The 18,535-nt window shown below is 53.4% G+C and overlaps 1 protein-coding gene across 8 annotated transcripts in view; it reads left to right on the top strand.

The window, feature by feature from the left end:
* The window catches only part of PC (pyruvate carboxylase), a 236,720-nt gene that overhangs the window by 117,475 nt on the left and 100,710 nt on the right, over positions 1 to 18,535 (top strand). For all 8 annotated transcript variants that reach the window (XM_073351710.1, XM_073351709.1, XM_073351708.1 and 5 more), the window contains one exon: positions 12,217 to 12,335. In XM_073351710.1, the coding sequence (XP_073207811.1) occupies positions 12,217 to 12,335 (119 nt within the window). The remainder of the gene's footprint in view (positions 1 to 12,216; positions 12,336 to 18,535) is intronic.

Genomic DNA, 18,535 nt, shown 5'->3' with positions numbered 1-18,535 from the left:
TCTGTTTTCAATAAACCCCTGTTGATTGGCATTAATTACATCTCCGTATTTTAATTCTTTATTAATCAAGACCCGTATCAGCCGTTCCATTATCTTGCCCGGGATCGATGTCAGACTGACAGGCCTGTCATTACCTGGGTCATCCCGTTTACCCTTTTTATATATTGGCACAACATTAGTTTTCTTCCAGCCTTCTGGAACTTCCCCACTGTTCCAAGACTTATTGAAAATCAACATTAATGGTCCAGTGGGCATCTGAGTCAGTTTCTGTTGAAATCTTCTGGCGTTTGTCAAAAAGCTAGAAAGGGAAAGTGTTCAGGCCTGGAGCAGGTCCCATGATGCTAGGCTCTGTACAAACCCTGAACAAAATCCAGACAAATCACTCTGGTGAACAGGAGATGCCAGGTGCTCATAGCAATGCAGGAGGACAGTCGAAGTAATAGGGAAGTGAGCTGTAGCTCACGAAAGCTTATGCTCAAATAAATTTGTTAGTCTCTAAGGTGCCACAAGCAAAATCTTAGCACTTTTGGGTTCAGTTTTATCATTTTGATATTTCAGTGTATTTGGTTTATACTAACAACAACAACCGTCAGTTCTTCACTACAGCTTTTAGTCCCATGATCTCAAAGCACTTTACAAGGGAGGCCAGTGGTGTTATCTCCAGTTTACAGATGGGGAAACTGAGGCACAGGGAGGGGACATGACCTGCTCAAGGTCACTCAGCAGTCCCGTGGCAGAGCTGGACATAGAACCTACAAGTCCTGAGTCCCAAGACAGTGCTTTAGCCACTAGGCAACACTGCCTGGTTTATTGGACTTTGCTAATTCATTTAATTCATTTTAATTTTAATTTTTAATTTAGGATTTAATTCTAATTTAATGTTAATTTTAAAATTATATTTATGCATATTATATTTTATATTATGTCATATATTGATATATATTACATTTAATAATGCCTAATATATACTATTTCATATTTTGATATCATCTAAGAGCAAAAATGAAATGAAACGATAAACTGGAAATTGATTGATTTGATGGCCTCAAGTCCAAATGTTCCAGGATTTTCGTTCTGTGGGAAATTTTGAAAATTCGCCTCAGAACAAACAAATAAATTGTGGAATTCCCCATAAAGTGAAAATTCTGGTTCCCGAAAAATTCCAGGCCACCTCTAGTGATATGCCACATGGTCAGCTTTGGTAGAATCTGGCTGGGGGGGGGAGGGGTGTGCAGAAAGTCTGGGTGTCAGGACTCCTGGGTTCTAGTCCCAGCTCTGGGAAGGGAGTGGGGTCTAGTGGTTAGAGCGGAGGGGCTGAGAGTCAGGACTCCTGGGTTCTAGTCCCAGCTCTGGGAGGGGAGTGGGATCTAGTGGTTGGAGCGGGGGGGGTGCCTAGAATCAGGACTGATGGTTTTATTCCCATCTCTGGGAGGGGAGTGGGAGCTAATGATTAGAGTGGAGGGTGGGGCTCAAGAGACAGGACTCCTGGGTTCTACCCTTAGCTCTGCTGTGTTTTTTGGGAACGTGAGCTGTCAGAAGGAGCCAGGGCTCCAGTGCTGGGAGAAGTGATTTGTGCTGATGCTGCGGAGCGCCTTGTGACAGCCTGCTCTGAGTGGTGACATTAGCAGCTGTTGTCTAAGCATGTCCCTTCCCCCTCTGTACTGGGTCCCCATTGTTCCTCTGTGAAGTGAGTAATTACCAGACTTCCTAAGAACTCAGTGCACCTCCCACTCTCTGATGGCGTGACAAGTTGGGGCAGCAGCTGTTGAAATAGACACCCCCAGTATGAAACATTCATGGACAGCCAGAACTCCTTCTATTCCTGGCTCTGGGAAGGCAATGGGGTCTAGTAGTTAGAGTAGGGGGGTGGGACCAGGAGGCCTGGTTTCTATCCCAGCTCCGGTGGGTGATGGAATCTCGTGCGTAGAGCAAGGGTGGCTGGGAGTCAGGATTCCGGCTTCTATCCCCATCTCTGGGAGGGGAGTAGGTCTAATTGCTAGAGCAGGGGGGCTGGGAGTCAGGACTCCTGGGTCTTATTCCCAAGTCTGGGATGGGAGAGGGCTCTTGTGGCTGATCAGAATGTCCCCTTCGGGATTTACAGTCCTGCCACATGACTTTGGAAGGCAGGCAGCTGTGAAATGCACCGTGGGAGCATCAGTATAAGCCTCACTCCTGAAATTACCAGTGCCACCTCCATCTCTTAATATGAAAAGACAAAGCCAGCGGCGGAGCTGCTGATGGATTTAATTGTCTCCCCTTCCAGATGCCTGCTCTTTCTTGGCATCTGGACCTGCACAAGATTCCTTGGCAACCTCGTGGCAACCAATCCGTGATCCACTTTAAGCCATGATTTCGGCGGGCTGGGAGTCAGGACTCGTGGGGTCTATTCCCAGCTCAGGTGGTGAGGGGTGCGGGGTCTAGTAGTTAGAGCAGTGGGGCTGGGAGTCAGGACTGCTGGGGTCTATTCCCAGCTCAGGTGGTAAGGGGTGCGGGGTCTAGTGGTTAGAGCAGTGAGTCTGGGAGTCAGGACTCATGGGGTCTATTCCCAGCTCAGGTGGTGAGGGACGCAGGGTCTAGTGGTTAGAACAGTGGGGCTGGGAGTCAGGACTGCTGGGGTCTATTCCCAGCTCAGGTGGTAAGGGATGCGGGGTCTAGTGGTTAGAGCAGTGAGTCTGGGAGTCAGGACTCGTGGGGTCTATTCCCAGCTCAGGTGGTGAGGGACGCAGGGTCTAGTGGTTAGAGCAGTGAGGCTGGGAGTCAGGACTCGTGGGGTCTATTCCCAGCTCAGGTGGTGAGGGACGCGGGGTCGAGTGGTTAGAGCAGTGGGGCTGGGAGTCAGGACTGCTGGAGTCTATTTCTAGCTCAGGTGGTGAGGGGCGCAGGGTCTAGTGGGTAGAGCAATGGGGCTGGGAGTCAGGACTCGTGGGGTCTATTCCCAGGTCTATTCCCAGCTCAGATGGTGAGGGGTGCGAGGTCTAGTGGTTAGAGCAGTGGGGCTGGGAGTCAGGACTGCTGGAGTCTATTTCTAGCTTAGGTGGTGAGGGGCGTGGGGTCTAGTGGCTAGAAGACATAAAAAAGCAGATTTTTCCCTGTTCTTCTGCATCTCATCAAGATCCCAAGTGTCATTTCCTGTTTGCGCTCTCCCCTCTCCCATCTAATTGAAGTAGGCAGCAAATGCCCCTAGTGGGCCACTGGAGCTTCCAAGCCTCCCGGCACGTGCCCCCACTCCCTCTTGGCGCAGCTATATGGGTGCCTCCTGCCTCATAAATGCAGATGCAGTTGCTCGGCAGGATGCCTGGCACTAGGGGGCAGCGTTCACCCAACAGATGCACACAGTCTGTGGGTTCCATGCATCTCTGCCTGGGAGTGATGCATCTGAGCTACATCCAAAGCCCTGCTGGGTTATTTTCCTTCAGGGACAATGAATCGCAAACGACAGGATAAAATAACAGGCAGGGAATCAGGACTTATGAGTTCACGCTCCTGCTCTGTAAACGAGTTCCTAGTTGTTACGGCCACAACAAACTAACGGAGGCACTCGGAATGCGGTGGATTGAAGTTACTAAGAGCACTAAAGATGCCTGTCAATAATGGGCTCTGCACCGATCCTGAGGGGGATCAGGGGCGTCATTGTGCCAGGTGCTGCACAGACCCTGAGTGAGATGGGGGCTCCATTGGGCTGGGCACTGCACAGACATGAATCAGGATCAGGGCCCCCATTGTGCTGGGTGCTGCACAGACCGGGATGGTGATCAGGATGTAGCCAGTGGAGGCTACAGGGGCCTTCACTGTGCCCAGCACAGCGCAGCTACAATCTCAAATGAGGCCTCTAAACTACACCAGACAAAGGGTTGAGCAGCCCCTGGCCTGTGTGGCATCATTGCTCTGGGCACAGAACACGCTTGGTGTAATCGGCTGAGAACGGTCTTTCCTGGCTTATGGGTTCTTCTTTGCAGCTTGATTAAAGCCCCCAAGACAAATGGCTGCTTACCCTGATTTCCCTTTGCCTCTCAGACTCCTTCACGATCAGGGCTCTGAAAACAGGCTTCTATTTATTCCTCATCATGTTTAGCTTTTCAGCCAGTTTCATCTAGTTCAGCCTCATCCCTCCTTGCTAGTCAGCGAGAAGGATTTCAAATTTCCTTCTCCTGTAGAGCCAGCCTTTTTCCTCTCTGCTCCCCCGTTCAATAAAGCAACTGTGCTTGCCTGTCCTGGCCAAGATTGGGATCCTCAAGGTACCTGCTGCTGTACAGACCCTGACTGGGAGCAGGGCCTCCATTGCGTCTGATGCTGTGCAGACCCCAACCAGGAGTGGGGCCCCACTGGGCTGAACACTGCACAGATACAGTCCCTGCCCCAGACGGCTTACAGTCTAATTTAACTAAGAAGGGGTGAGGAAATTGAGGCATAGAGAGGGGAGGGGACATGGCCAAGGGCAATGGTAGAGTGGGAAATAGAACCCAGGAGTCCTGAGTGCTACATTCCTTCAGCCAGTCTAGACTGTGTCTCCACTGTGCCTGCATCTATGTATTCATATGGCCCTTCTTTCCCAGAGAGGAAGCATGGCCCAGTGGTTAGATTACTAACCTAAGACTTGGTAGATTGTCATGGTCTCCCTGGGCCACTCACTTTGTCTGGGGCTCTGTTTCTCCATTTGAAAAACCAGGATAATAACACGTCCCTGCCTTCAGCCTCAGCCAGGGATCTGTGTGGCACTCGGCCCAATGACGCCATGATCTGCATCGTGTCTGTGCAGAGCCCAGCACGATTGGGAGCCCCGATCTCGGGGGCACCTAATACAAAGCCGGGCCAGAAACAGTGTCTAAATTGCTACATTTGCATCCGGAGCCAACCCAGCCCAACGCTGAGGTGTCTCTGGCAGCGTCTACAGAGCAGCAGGTTCAGTGGGGGATTCCTCTGGAAAGAGACACCAGAGGGAGCAGATGAGACACCAGCCACAGAGTGGGGCCATTGATCAATCTCCTTTACAACCCCTTCAAACCCCAGCTGCTTTCACGTCTCCTTGGCTTCATTGCTCAGCCACTTCACTGCGGGCTAGCACATGCCCCAGTTAGGGTGCAGAGCTGGGTGCACTGTGCAAATAAGGCAGTGCCCTAATCTGCATATTTGAATATACATCATCTCAGCGGGATGCATCCCTCCCCCAGCCTTTCTACCGGAACTAATAGGGATGCTTGGGAGCCTAGGAGCAGGCTCCCTGAATCAGGAGGCACCTGGGTCTGATCCATGCATGTGCAGTGCAGAGATGGCTGTCCCACCAGCTGGGTATGCAGTCTCGGGTGCAAGGGCTTCTGGGGTTGCAACCCAGCATTTCTGGTGCCGCTGCAAACTGCGGGGGGTTGTGCATGGCTTTATGTGCCCCCCACCCAAGGCAGGAAAGGACCGACATCGCAAAGGCCTAAATTCGCCTCCTACAAATCCAGTATTGGTGGGGTTATGGAAGCTCCCAGAGGGCCTGACTGAGATCAGGGGCCCCATCGTGCCAGGTGCCTCACAGACCCTGTCTGCAATCAGGGGCCCTGTCTTGGTGGGTGCCACGCAGACCCTGAGTGTGATTGGGAGCCCCGCTGGGCTGGGTGCCACACAGACACACCCTGAGTGACAGTCCCTGTCCTACAGAGCTCACAGTGTAAAGAGAGGCTGGAAGCAGAAACTGAGGTAAAGGGGCTCGTTCAAGTTCACCCAGGAAGTTTGGTGGCACAGTTGGCAGAGAATCCAGGAACCCAGGCTCCTAGCTGCCCCGCTGCTCTGACCACTAGCCCCCTCTCCCCTCCCAGAAGTGGAGATAGGACCCAGGCGTTCTGACTGGCAGCCTTATCTAATGTCTATTATGCATGTTGCTACCCTGTCTTTTCTCCAGCTGCTGATGTGCAGGAAACTCCAACCTTGCTGATCCCGCTCTTAAACCTACTCAATCGCCTCGTAATGTGCTTTCATTTAATGATCAAAATGATATTTGATTAGGCAGCCTGTACTACATTTTTTCTTAAATAGATAATTAAGAGATTATTCCTCTCAAGTTCGTTAGCAGGTAATTTAAGCTACAAGAAACACAGATGCATTTCCATGTGGAGCATCTCTTGATAGGAATCAACAGACGAGTGGGGTGTTGCTCAAGTCTCGGGGTGGGGTGGAGATGTCAAATCCTGCTGCTAGTTTAATATATAGGGGAGTAGGTTGGATGCCGCTGGTCTCCACTGTTAGAGCACTGGGCTAGGAGTCAGTATTCCTGGGTTCCATTCCCAGCTGTAGGTAGGTAGTGGGGTCTAGTGCTTAGAGAAGCAGAGGTGGGAGTCAGGACTCCTGGGTTCTAGTCTCACTCCTCTCGCAGAGCCAGGCATAGAACCCAGGAGTCCTGATTCTCAGCCTCTTTTCCTGTAACTACGAATCTCTACTCCCCTCCCAAAACCGGGCATAGAACTCTGGAGTCTCACCACAGACCAGAGGGGGGAGGGAAAACAAAGGCACAGAGCAGGGAAGGGACTTTCCCAAGGTCACACAGTAGATCAGTGGCAGAGCCAGGAGTAGCCAGCTCCTAGTCCAATGCCTGTGTCACTAGCCCAATGTCTTTCTTAGCCAGGAACTCCTGTGATGCATGAGCCACGTGCCTGTGGGGCTCTCCCTTCCCCAGATGCTCCCTCTCTGAGCTTCAGCCACAGCAGGGGTAGGAAAACCTCCGCAGCCTGATGTGAGCCAGCGCCAGCAGGGAGCAGATTGAGGTGCTCTTTTCACACTGCGTTTCCGTCGCTGGGGGTGGGAGCTGGGTTGGCAGCTCGGGGCAGTAAGAACAGGTAGCTCAGCACCGCCCCCGGGCATGCTGGAAAATAACCGCGCGCTGGGGGGAAGTGAGTCCAGTGTTCAGGCTTGGCGGGGGCAGGTTGTGGAGCATGGTTGTAAACCAGACGCTGTGTGCGCTTACTGTGCGGAAGGACCCAGTGTCCTCACCCAGCAGTCTGCGCTGGCATGGGGGCGTGGGACCATGCTCCTCCCACTAAATAACCCCACCTACTCAAGACAGCAGAGTGAGCTCTGAGTCACAGTGTTAGAATAGATTTCTGGTACCGCCTAGGGGCCCCGATGAAGATAGAGGTCCCCTTTGGGCCAGGCACTGCACAGACGCTCACTGAGATTGGGGCTCCCGTTGTGCCAGGTGCTGCACAGATACAGTGAGAGACAATCTCTGCCTCCAAGAGCTTACAGTCTCAATTAGCAAAGGGTGGAAAGATAAACTGAGCCACACAGAGGGGCGGGGACTTGCAGTAAGTAAGTAGCAGAACCGGAAATAGAACCCAGGTGTCCTGACCTCCTACACTGCACACTCTAACCCCCTAGGCCCCGCTCCCCTCCCCTAGCCGAGAACAGAACCCAGGAGTCCTGCTTCCCAGCCCTGCTGCCTTGTTAAGTGGGAAAAATATCATTGCTGTCCATGCCTCTTAAAATTCAGGAGCCGCCGAACAGTTAAAACATCTTTAATGAGCTCCATGCTTCATTATCCTCTTTATGGCTGTCTGGCGCCCACTCCCCCCTGCCCGGCAAAGATTGAAATGCACAGTTAATCCATATTCTCCAGTCTGTTGTTTAATTCCCGGCATTGCACTGACCCCCGCTGGTTGCACCGTTCAAGGATTTTCCCCACCCTCAGCTCCCCATGAACTCCCAGCCACCACAGCTTGCGGGCTCCCTGGTTAATTAGCAGGCGTGGGTTGGATCAGAAATGCTCTCTCTGATGCCTTAGTGCCGCTGCAGGGAGAAGGTCCCGGTCCTGTCAGTCTAGTCCAAGGTCATCCCCGGGGCTGTGATGAGGCCTGGCAGATTTTGTATCTGGAGTTCATCATCTGGGTCTTCAACAGGCAAGGGAATGGAAGAAAAAGAACCTGGGGGCCTGACTCCCAGCCTGGCCTCCTGCTCTTACCACTAGACCCCTCTTGCCCCCCAGAGCTGGCGACAGAATCCAGGTGTCCTGACTCTCCGTCTGGCACGCTGGCCACTCCTCCCTTGTTTTCCAAGCGCCGTCTCAGCATTTGCCGCTGCAGCACAGCATCTGCTCAGCGGGACGCAGCGATGCCACAGTTAGTCGTGTTCCTTGCCATGTCCCCGGCTCACAGGCATCGCCCGAGCGGCTGGTGTGTCTGCGAGAGACGGACAGACGCAACAGCCACGTCTTCTGTCCTCGCGTCACCTGGATCTCACACACACACAGAGATTCAGGGAGAGTATTGGACTGGTGCTCAGGACTCCTGGATTTTGTCCCCTGCTCTGGGAAGGGAGTGGGATCTAGGGGGTTAGAGTGGGGAGTGGGGGCTGGGAGCCAGAACATCTGCGTTCTACTCCTGCAGCTGGGAGGAGAAGGGGAGTCTAGAGGCTGGAGCAGGGGGGACAGGAGTGAGGGCTTATGGATTTTATCTTCTGCTATGGGAGGGGAAACTAGTGGTTAGAAACGGGGGCTGGGAGTCAGGACTCCTGGGTTCAATCCTCAACTCCGGGAGAGAAGCGGGATCACTGTGAAATTTCAGATTTAAATAGCTGAAATCATGAAATTTACTATTTTTAAAATCCTATAACCATGAAATTGACCAAAATGGATTATGAATTTGGCAGGGCTCTATCCATGAGGGAGCAACCTGTGCTTGCCACCTGGCACCCTGCACCTCAGCTGAGACGAGGTTATCTCTGCTGCCCTTCAGTGAGATTCGGCCTTTAAACCTATTGCTGGGGGTGGAGTTCTTGTTACTGCGGTGTGAGGATTACCCAACAGTCCATCAGGGATCAGGGGAGTTTATGCCAGACACCTGGGTCCCCTGCAACCTCCTATGCCCTGCTGCAGATCATAACCATGTGGAGGGCAGAGCTTGGGACCTCCTTCCCAGCCATTGCTGGGGGAGATGCGTTTGTGATGGGGCCTCAGCTTTGTGAGGGAGAGGAGTAAGTGGAGTATGAACAGCTGTTGGCTCTTCATACTGTGAACTCTTCAGGGCAGGGATGCTCTTGTGTGTCTGGGCAGCGCCTGGCACAACAGGGGCCCTGCTCTGGGTTGGAGTCTGTGCAACCCCAAGCTCAGTCGGGGTCTGTGCAGCGCCTGGCACAATGGGGATCTCAGGTATTACTGTAAAACTGCTAAGAGGGCCCCAAAGAACTCGGGACCCCCTTCCCATGGCATAGCTAGTGGCAGCCTCGGCCTGTTCCTCACTCCATTCCAGTGGCTGGGTTCCCCGGGGAACGGCCTGTTTATTTCTGATTGAAGTGGGGAGGGATGAGGTCTCTGCAGGGGTGCTTATTGCCAGGCTGAAATTACCTGCTTATCCAAGGGCCCTTGGCTGAGAGCTCTGCTTCCATTATGGCTAGTTAATGTCTCTCCTGTTAGGAACCGTGGCTCCAGAGAGGCAGGCCTGCTAACTTTGTCAGCATTCTTGGAGAACCCTTTGTAACCTGAAGTGGATAGCCAGGTTAGCTGATCCCACTGCGGCTTAATGGCTGGAGCACTGCGCTGGCAGGAAAGAGACCTGAGTGCGAGGCCTGACTCCCCCGAGGAGCTGATTCCCCTCCCACACTTTGTCTAGTTAGACTGCAGGGTCTTTGGGCCCGGGAGCTCTTCTCGCTGGCTAGCCCCCATCCTGCTCAGGGCCTCGGCTGGAACCCCCAGAGTAATGAACGGTGCGAGGCAGGGGGGTGATCGTCAGCACCTCGGGGCACAGGCTGAGCAGTGGAGGCAAGGCTGTGTATCTCCCTCCAAAGGGTAGCGGTGGAAAGCGTCTCCTCCTGACCTCCTGGTGCGAGCCCCGCTCTCATTTCACAAGGGGGCTCCCGGCATAGCACCTACCCCTTGAATGGTTTGCCAGCGGCCGCTAGGCACGTGCCAATCCTCCAGACTTCCGCCTGTTACATTTTATCCGGACCTCCCTGGAGTTAACGGAGCGTACCTCTGTCTGCATGTCGCCCGCTGGGATGGAGGATGCAGCAGCTGGAGGAGAAAGCACTGCAGTTGCTCAGTCACACTAGATTCCAGTGCTCGGGGGAAAGCGACACAGAGAGAGAAATTGTCTTTCCTCCCATCCCCCTCTGTCTGCAAAGCACCAGTAACTGCGGTCCTCGTCGTGCCACAGGGATTCCGAGCTGTCCCTGGCAGCAGTCGTGAATCCTTCATTACCTGGGATCCCTGGACAGATGCGGGGAAAGAAACGGTTCTTGCAAGTAGCCTGGGTTCAGTCCAACGTGAATGCAAGCAACGTGCGCTCTGCAGGGCGCGTTTGAGTCACATCGGATAAGGCGAAGGGAAGCTGAGCCGGGAAGAGGTTGAGAGGCCCAGGAACCGGCACAGATCAGTGGGGGACAAGGGTTGCGGGGAATGGCTTTGAAAGCTGCATCCTAGAGGAGGCATGGGCCACTGGGCAGAGGGTGAAGAGGATGGGGGGGAGGGCCAGCAGGGGGGTATCAGAGGGAGGAGCGGGAGATCGGGGCGGGGGGTGAGGGGGAAGGAATCTGTGTGCCTGTGGTTTCACTGCAGCAAACACACATCCCCGATGCCCAGTGTTTGGCTCACCAGAGATAGCTTAGTGGATATCAGAGCGATGGTCTCATCTACTCAATATCCGGCCCCCACTGCCAGCCCAGATCAGGCCAATGGGCCCATCTAGCACCTCCTGCTGCCCCGGATCAGACAGTAACCCATCTAGCCTGGGCGCCCCCACAGTTCCCCTGCACACGAGCAGGTCAGTGGGCCCAGCTGTGACCATATCCCCTCTCCAGCAGGGACGAAGTCTCGCTGCTCCATAGGAAGGGGCAAGAAATACCCTTAATTGACAATGGACAGCAGGAAAGATGCTCAGCAGGAAGGCTGTGGCAGAGAGGATAGAGCACTGGGCTAGGGGTCAGGACACATGTGTCTTCTAATTCCAGCTCTGCTATTGACCTTCCCCTCTCTGCGCCTCAGTTCTCCAGCTAGGGTTGCCAACCCTCCTGGTTTCGCCGGGAGTCTCCTGGAATCAGGCTCTATTTCTCGGAGGCTACTGAAGCCAAACCAGGAGATTTTAGGCCGCTAGAAGTCTGGCAGCGCAGCAGGGCTAAGGCAGGCTCCCTGCCTGCCCTGGTCCTGCACCACTCCCAGCAGTGGCCGGCACGTCCCTGCAGCCCCTGGGGTGGGGATCAGGGGGTCTCCGTGCTCTGCCCCTGAGCTCTAACTCCGCAGCCAATGGAACTGCAGCCAGTGGGAGCTGTGGGGGGCAGCACATAGGGGCAGCACAAAGAGCCCCATCCCAGGGGCCACAGGGACGTGCCAGCTGCTTCCAGGAGCAGTGCGGGGTCAGGGAGCCTGCCTTAGCCCCGCTGTGCCACCACCCAGGAGCCGCCTGAAGTGAGCGCCACCCAGCTGAAGCCCTCCCGCCCTCCCACACCCCATCCCCCTGCCCCAGCCCTGAGCCCCCTCCCACACCTAAACTCCCTCCCAGAGCCTGCACCCCACATCCCCTCATGCACCCCAAACCCCTGCCCCAGGCCAGTGAAAGTCTTACCTCCTGGCATCTGAAATCTCCCTGCGCAGCATCTTCTGGAGTCAAGTGCTTTGGTTGAGAGGGCTGGGATCTAATTAAGAGCCGTATCATAACGATGTCTGATTGCACTCAACCAGGATTTGGCTTCGAGCCAGTCAGCCAAGCTGCCCTGAGAAGGTGTCACGTGCTAACCGCCAGGGACGGAATGAGGCCACGACAGCCGCTCACCTGTCTGCTTCTTTGTCCCTGCAGTGCCCTCCCTCACCCACCTCCTGGGGATGGGATCCTCACCCCACTTGGCCGAGAGGACCTTGCCACTTGCATCCCCAGAGGCAGTCTCCTTCCCCCACCAGAAGCAGCAGCAAGGGAAACAGAACCCAGGAGTCCTGACTCCCAGCCCTCCTCTGTCCACTAGACCCCAGTCCCTACACAGAGCCAGGGATAAACCCAGAAGTCCTTACTTTCAGCCCCCCCTGCTCTAACCACTAGACCCCACTCCCCTTCCTGCATCAAGGATAGATCCCTGGAGCCCAGAGTCTAGTGGTTAGAGTCACCCTGCTCTAACCACTAGACCCAAGTCAGGAATAGAACACAGCAGCCCTGTCTCCCAGTCCTGTGCTCTAACCCAGACCGTGGCAGCTCTGTATATATTTGCCACTGAGAAACACAGTTAGAATGCTCAGACCCTCATGAACCTCTTATCTCCTTGCAGGTAGGATATGAAAATGCCGGCACCGTGGAGTTCCTGGTAGATAAACATGGCAAACACTACTTCATTGAGGTGAATTCCCGGCTTCAAGTGGAGCACACGGTGACAGAAGAGATCACAGAGTAAGTGACGCCTCTCGCGCCCCAGTTTGTGGTGATGGGGCACTTGCTTAGCCGTCTAAACAGAGGGATATGGAGTAGGAGCAGGGAGGTGGTATTAGCTCTGTATATGGCATCGTCTGACACCTGTCAAATGGACTAAAAACTGGCTAACTCATTGATCTCCAGCGGGAGACCCATCATCAAATGGGGATATATCTAGTGGAGTCACACAGGGATCTGATAGATAGGTAGACACTGAAGTGTGCATCATTAGGGTTCAGAAGTAACACCCAACAGAGAGAATTATGAGTCAGTTCCCTCCTTTTGGAGTGATCATCTCAGGCTCTCTGCAGACTCAGGCTGCATTGGTGACACTCAGGGAAGCTCCCCCCTCTCAGAACGATCGGCTCAGGCTCTCTGCGGACTCAGGCTGGTGTTGCTGCATCAGTTACGCCCTTGTCACATTTTGAAAGTTTTCTCTGGAACCATAAGCCAGGCCGACTTCTTCTTCTTCTTCTTTTTTTAAACGAAAGCTGCGATTTTGGGGCGTGAATCTGGGGTGGTCACCCTGGCCCTCTTCTCTCAGTTCTGCAGCAGGAATATTTCATATACTAAAACCTATGTACCCAGCAGCTCACAGTCAGGGCCAAGACCCATCTCCTGCCCCACACAGCTGATGATCCTTGCAAATAAGGTAGACACAAAGCCTAGGACGAGAAAGGTGGGCTGTGGAGAGGCTTGGTAGTTGGAGGAAGGATTTGAGGGGAGAAGGGGTACCTGGCAAATGCAGAGGGGCATGGACTAGCCCTTGGGAAGAGGAGATGAAAGGATGGAGGAGTGTGGGAATGTTGTATGTGACATATGGGATGGAGTGGGGAAGAGGGTGCCCTGAATCCAAACGCTGCTTGCTGCCCCATCTCAGACCAATAGGAGCATCTAGCTCGGCCTCCCATCCTGCTGTTCCAGATCAGACTAATGGGCCCAGCCAGCCAGGTATGCCCCAGAACCTGTCTCTTCTGCTTTGATGCAGGGATGTCTTCCTGTTCTGTGTTTGTACAGCACCTGGCACAATGGGTCCTGGCCCGTGACTGGGGCTCCTAGTGCTAATGCAAGCCAAATTCCACCAGCATATAACGTATGCACTAGAATAGCCCCGCGCCCTGGCTCGTAGCCTTGTGTGATACGCTCCGGAGAGCTGAATTTCTGGAGCGCTGAGACCACATCTTGGTTGCTGCTGTATGAGCAGGCAGCTCAGCAGGCCGTTAAGGGTGGATGTCGCGTTTGCAGTTAGATGCAGACCAAGACATTGGGCTGAACTTGCAGCATTCGCCTCCCCAAAGCCGGGGCACGTTTTCACGCACACAGCTTTAGACTCCACGCTCTAAAGGAGAAGTGGGAGGCCCCGCACACCTGCTGGGAGGGGAAGAAGGACATCCTTCCTCTCAGCTTGACTGGCATTTCAGCAGAGCTGCCTCCAGCGACGTCAGAGGCTCTTAGGCTTGGGTGTTCCAAATTCACACGTTAGATCATCTTGAAAATCATCAGGTTAGTGCAGAAAAAAAATCAGAGCCCCCCAGAAATATCACCGCGCTGGCTTTAAAAATCACCACCTTGGCTTAAACATTATGAGCTTGGCTTAAAAAAACCAGCAAGAAGGTTCTTTAAAATCAGGAAATTGGCTTAGGAAATAATGAGATTTTTGGACATGCATCTTGTTTTTTTAGTTTTCCCTTGGTTTTGGAGCCCTTAAGGTTAATCTTTTCCAGGTTTTCTCCCCCACTACAAGGGTTAGAAAATTACTTCGGAAAAGAAAAAGAAAGTTGAGTTTCTCACAAGTTCATGACTCCAGGAGCTGGTGCTTTAAGGAAAGTACTAAATATCATAGGGCTCAACAATGCTGGGTGCCTGAGTCGTGCTATGTGCTGAGATTGTGATTCACCCGGCATGGTACTGTTGTTTATATAGAGGATTTGGCCAAATTTGATTTGAATTTTTCATTGTTTATAGCGACAGATAATAGCAATGTTTATTTTAAAGCTTTTTACCATTTTTATTGATTTAAATGTTCACAGTTGCAGGAAATTATGGGGAGGGTCACAGAATGGGGGAGTGAGACAATAATTATTGAATGACAGGAGACGCTGAGATTCAAAAAGTCAAAGTTTCATAGCCGTTAAAACACAAATGGTCAATGTTGCAGGTCCACATAGACCAAGTAAATCTCCTTAAATCAAATTTGAATAAGTTTCCGAGCAGCATTTTTCATACACTGCCCTTCTGTACATTTCCACTGTTGCGTTTGGAAGTATTTTTGTGTCGGTTTGTGTGTGCAGTGAAACCGATGTTTACGGATTAAAAATCTCATCCTTTCAAGCCTATTCAGATGATGGTAGCAAGCCGAAGGCCCAACTGAGATCCCCCTCTCCGCCCCCCCACATTGTGCTGGGTACTGTACAGACCCCCCTGACCAAAATCGGGGCCCAGAGCGCTGCACATTTAATTGCTCAAAACCCATACATAAATAATGAAATAAATAATGAATGATAAAATAATAACAGACTGGAGGAAGGATGGCCCAGTGGTTAGGACACTAGCTGAGGACTTGAGACACCAGGGTTCACTTCCTGCTCCACCACAGACATTGGGCAAGTCACTTATCCTCTGGGTGCCTCCTTTTACCCATTGTACAACAGAGATCTCTGCTCGGCTCTGCCCTGCCTACCCGAGGATTCTTGGGGATAATGCATTACTCCTCATGAGGCACTCAGACAGTATAGCGATGGGGCCATGTAAGTGCCACCGACAGACCCCACTATCAAGCCCCGAGAGCAAAGAATGGCTGCACAGTTATTGAAACCCCAAACACACTGTCACCTTGTTCAGTTCATCAGCACTCCCAGCAGGGTGACGTCTGGCCCCCGGTTACGAGGCCTTGCCACGTGAGCGGGTGAGAGACAGCCCAGACTGCAGCCAGAGTGGGATCCTTTCTGATCCTGCTGGCTAGCATGGCAGCCCCCACCACCATTGGGGCATTGTCTGGGCTGATGAAGGCCTGGAGGTCATGCACCAGGATGAGATGTCATCTTGCCGTGATCTCGGCCAGGCATGCTCGGCAAATCAGATGTGTGCTTCCAACTCAAATATTTATCTTGCCCCCCCCATAACCCCTGGCACTTCTCTAATGCATTATCCTCACAACCCCAGGGGGAGGTGGGGCAGGGCTATTACCATCATTGTGCAGATGGGGAAACTGAGGCACAGAGCAGCCAAGGGCCAGCTTCGCAAAGCTCCTTAGGGGCTAGACCCACAAAAGGATGTAGGTGCCTAAGTCCAACATTTAGGTGCCACTGAGAATGTTCAGCCCCCTGCAATTCCCTGTGGTCGGTACGCACACACCCACTGACTCCTGATGGCACACCACAGCTTACAGGCAGCTCGGAGCCTCGCACAAGCCAAAACCCCAGGATCCCTGAAGCAGGATTCTCACACTGTGTGTTCCCCCCTAGCTTGCCACCGGGCCCTGATTCTGTAGGTGTGCTCTGAGCATGCTCAGGATTGGGCCTTGTGCAAATGACAGCATGTGTGTAAGTCTGGCCCAGAAAAGATAATAGCCCAGTGGGCTGGGCACGAACCTGGACTGTGGGAGATGCAGATTTGAATCCTTACTGAGCCCAAGCAGGGCCTTGAACACATCTTTCCACAGTCCTGGTGAGTGCCCGGAGTGCCAAGCTCTTGGCTATTCAGGGGCAGGACTCTCTGGTTTTCCATGAGAAAGGGCCGGCCTGTCTTAGGACCCAACTCCAGGAGAGGGCTCACAGATGACTGAGTTGCTGGAACCCGAGCTCTGCCCTTTTCCTCTGCATTTCACTCCTGGCTAGCTGAGCCATCTCCCTGCGCAGCTTGCTGGCTTCTGAGCATCCTTTCCTTACACGCAAGGCTTGGGACACCTGACTTGGAGCCAAGAACTCCACTCGGCGGCAGGCCCCATGGGAGCACTCAGGCTTAGACACTGCAACCCAGAAGTACCTCTGTGAATCTCGCCCCTCGTGTCTGGTCCAGGGTTTGTGACAGAACCCAAGTGGCCCGTGCTAGCACCTGAACTGCTGCACCATCCTTTGTTCGTCCCGCAAAATGGGTGCAAATGAGGCCAGGACCATTTGTGGCTTCCTGAGCAATGGCGAATGTAGCTCAGAGTGGCTCAAGACCAACATCCAGCTAGTGCAGCAGCCTGTCTCTGCCAGTGCCCAGCACTAGATGGCATGTTTTAGACACACACCGGATACTGGACTTGAGCCAGGGGGAGCTGGGGGAAATGGAATGGCCTGTAATAGACAGAAGGTCTGACTGGATGGTCTGAGGTGTCTTCGGGCCTTACAGTCTATGGATCTGTGTCTCACAGGAATGCACCTTCCAAACCTTTTTCCAACTCGGGGTCACTTGGGAAGCTGGGCTCATTCGAAGAAGGTGCATTTTCCTACAGCCAGAGGCAAGGTCGTGTGTACAGGGACAAGAAATGTCAGCTGCACCTACAAGATGGGTGGGAGCTGTGCCCTGGGACTCAGGGACTCTGGAAAGGAGTTGGATCCTGGTGAAAACCAAGTGACTGTGAGCTCCCAGTGTGAACGGGGAGTCGAGATTGAATGCAATCCTGGGGTGGATCAGCAGGCAGCATTGAATAGGAGCAGGGAGGTGACCTCACGGCACCAGTGACTGGGATGCTGCATCCAGCTCTGGGGTGTACCCATTGAAACATCGCAGAGAAAGAGCCATAAGAGGGATCTGAGGGCTGGAAAACACTGAGACTTCTTAGCTGGGTCTGATTCTGATAAATAAAACAGCTGACTGGCTCAAGCCCCCTGGCCCTTAAAGGGCCAATCACCCTATTATAGTCTCATAGACCTGAAGAGGGCAGCAGGGCAGGATTGTAGCTATGCGGGAGTGGCTAAACCGTTGTGCCCACTCTGGGGCAACTGGCTTCTACTCCCTTCACTGCCAATGAGTGTGTGCAAGTCATTGCCCCATCCTGGGCCTCAGCATCTCCTTTTGTGACAAAGAGGTAATGACAGCTCATCTCAGCCCTGGGTGAGGGACCTGTATAAACAACCCCTATGTCCCACCCCAGAGGCGGCTGCATCTCAGCCCTGGGTGAGGGATTCTGTATAAACAGCCCCAGTGTCCCACCGCAGAGGCGGCTGCATGTCAGCCCTGGGCGAGAGATCCTGTATAAACAATGCACGGACCACAGCCATGTCTAGAGAGAGAGTCTCTTGGCAAAGCCAGGCACTATAATGAATGTGAAGTTGTTATCAATTAGCTGGCAATTTGGAGATTAGGAATGGGGAAAGGGCGGGGGGGGGGGCGGGCGCTGTGTGTTTCCAGGGGCATTAACAATGCCATAAATCCTTGTCAGCATTGGACATATGCAGCCAATTAGAAAAATTAGCTCTAATTAGCGGGACGCAGCCTCTGGCTTCACAGTTCCCCAAGCAGCCGTCTCTGCTCTCAGGGAAGCTCTAGCCAGGCCATGTGTTCTGCTGACAGCTTCCAGCCTGCTTCGCTACAAAGGGGCCGGTGTGTGCCTGCCTGGGGGCCTCTGGGGATTTCTCTCCCCAGGCTGTCTGGCCTCAGGGGTCTTCCAGAGATAGGTATATACAGGGCATGCAGATCATGGTCAGGGCAGTTTCCAAACTACGACATCTCCTCCACTGTTTGCCAAGTTGATCTTAGTTTGAGCTGGGGCCCTAGAGTGCCCCCTTCTGGGAGAGGCTGGGACTGGATTAGCCAGAAGCTGCCTCACAGCCAGTGCTCCTGCCCTGCTCCCTAAAGCGCCCCCTGCTGGGACAGACCAGGACTGGAGGAAGCAGGAGCTCCCCCACAGCCAGTACGTCTGCTCCCTACAGTGCCCTCTGGTGGGACTGGGGTAACCAGGCGTAGCCCTCACAGCCAGTGTTCTCACTCCGCTCCCTCCAGCGCCTCTCCCATGAAGATGACGCTAGCAACTTGGTGCTCCTGGTCACCACCTGGAGAGTAATGAGGCAGGATTGAAGGGTGGTGTCGTTCATTTCCAGCTGAGGGGTGTCTGGCCCTGGCCCCATGCCTAGGGGCGCTGGCATGGCAAGGAGAAGGCTGGAGGCGTCCGCGTTCCTTTGCTGGAGTTGGGAAGCAGAATCCCTTTGAAGTTTCAACCCAGGGAGCTGAGCTGAATATAAAACGCTTAGCCT

Source organism: Lepidochelys kempii, chromosome 7 (genome assembly GCF_965140265.1).
Source record: "Lepidochelys kempii isolate rLepKem1 chromosome 7, rLepKem1.hap2, whole genome shotgun sequence".
Classification (NCBI taxonomy): Eukaryota; Metazoa; Chordata; order Testudines; family Cheloniidae; genus Lepidochelys; species Lepidochelys kempii.
This window is presented reverse-complemented; position numbering and strand designations above follow the sequence as displayed.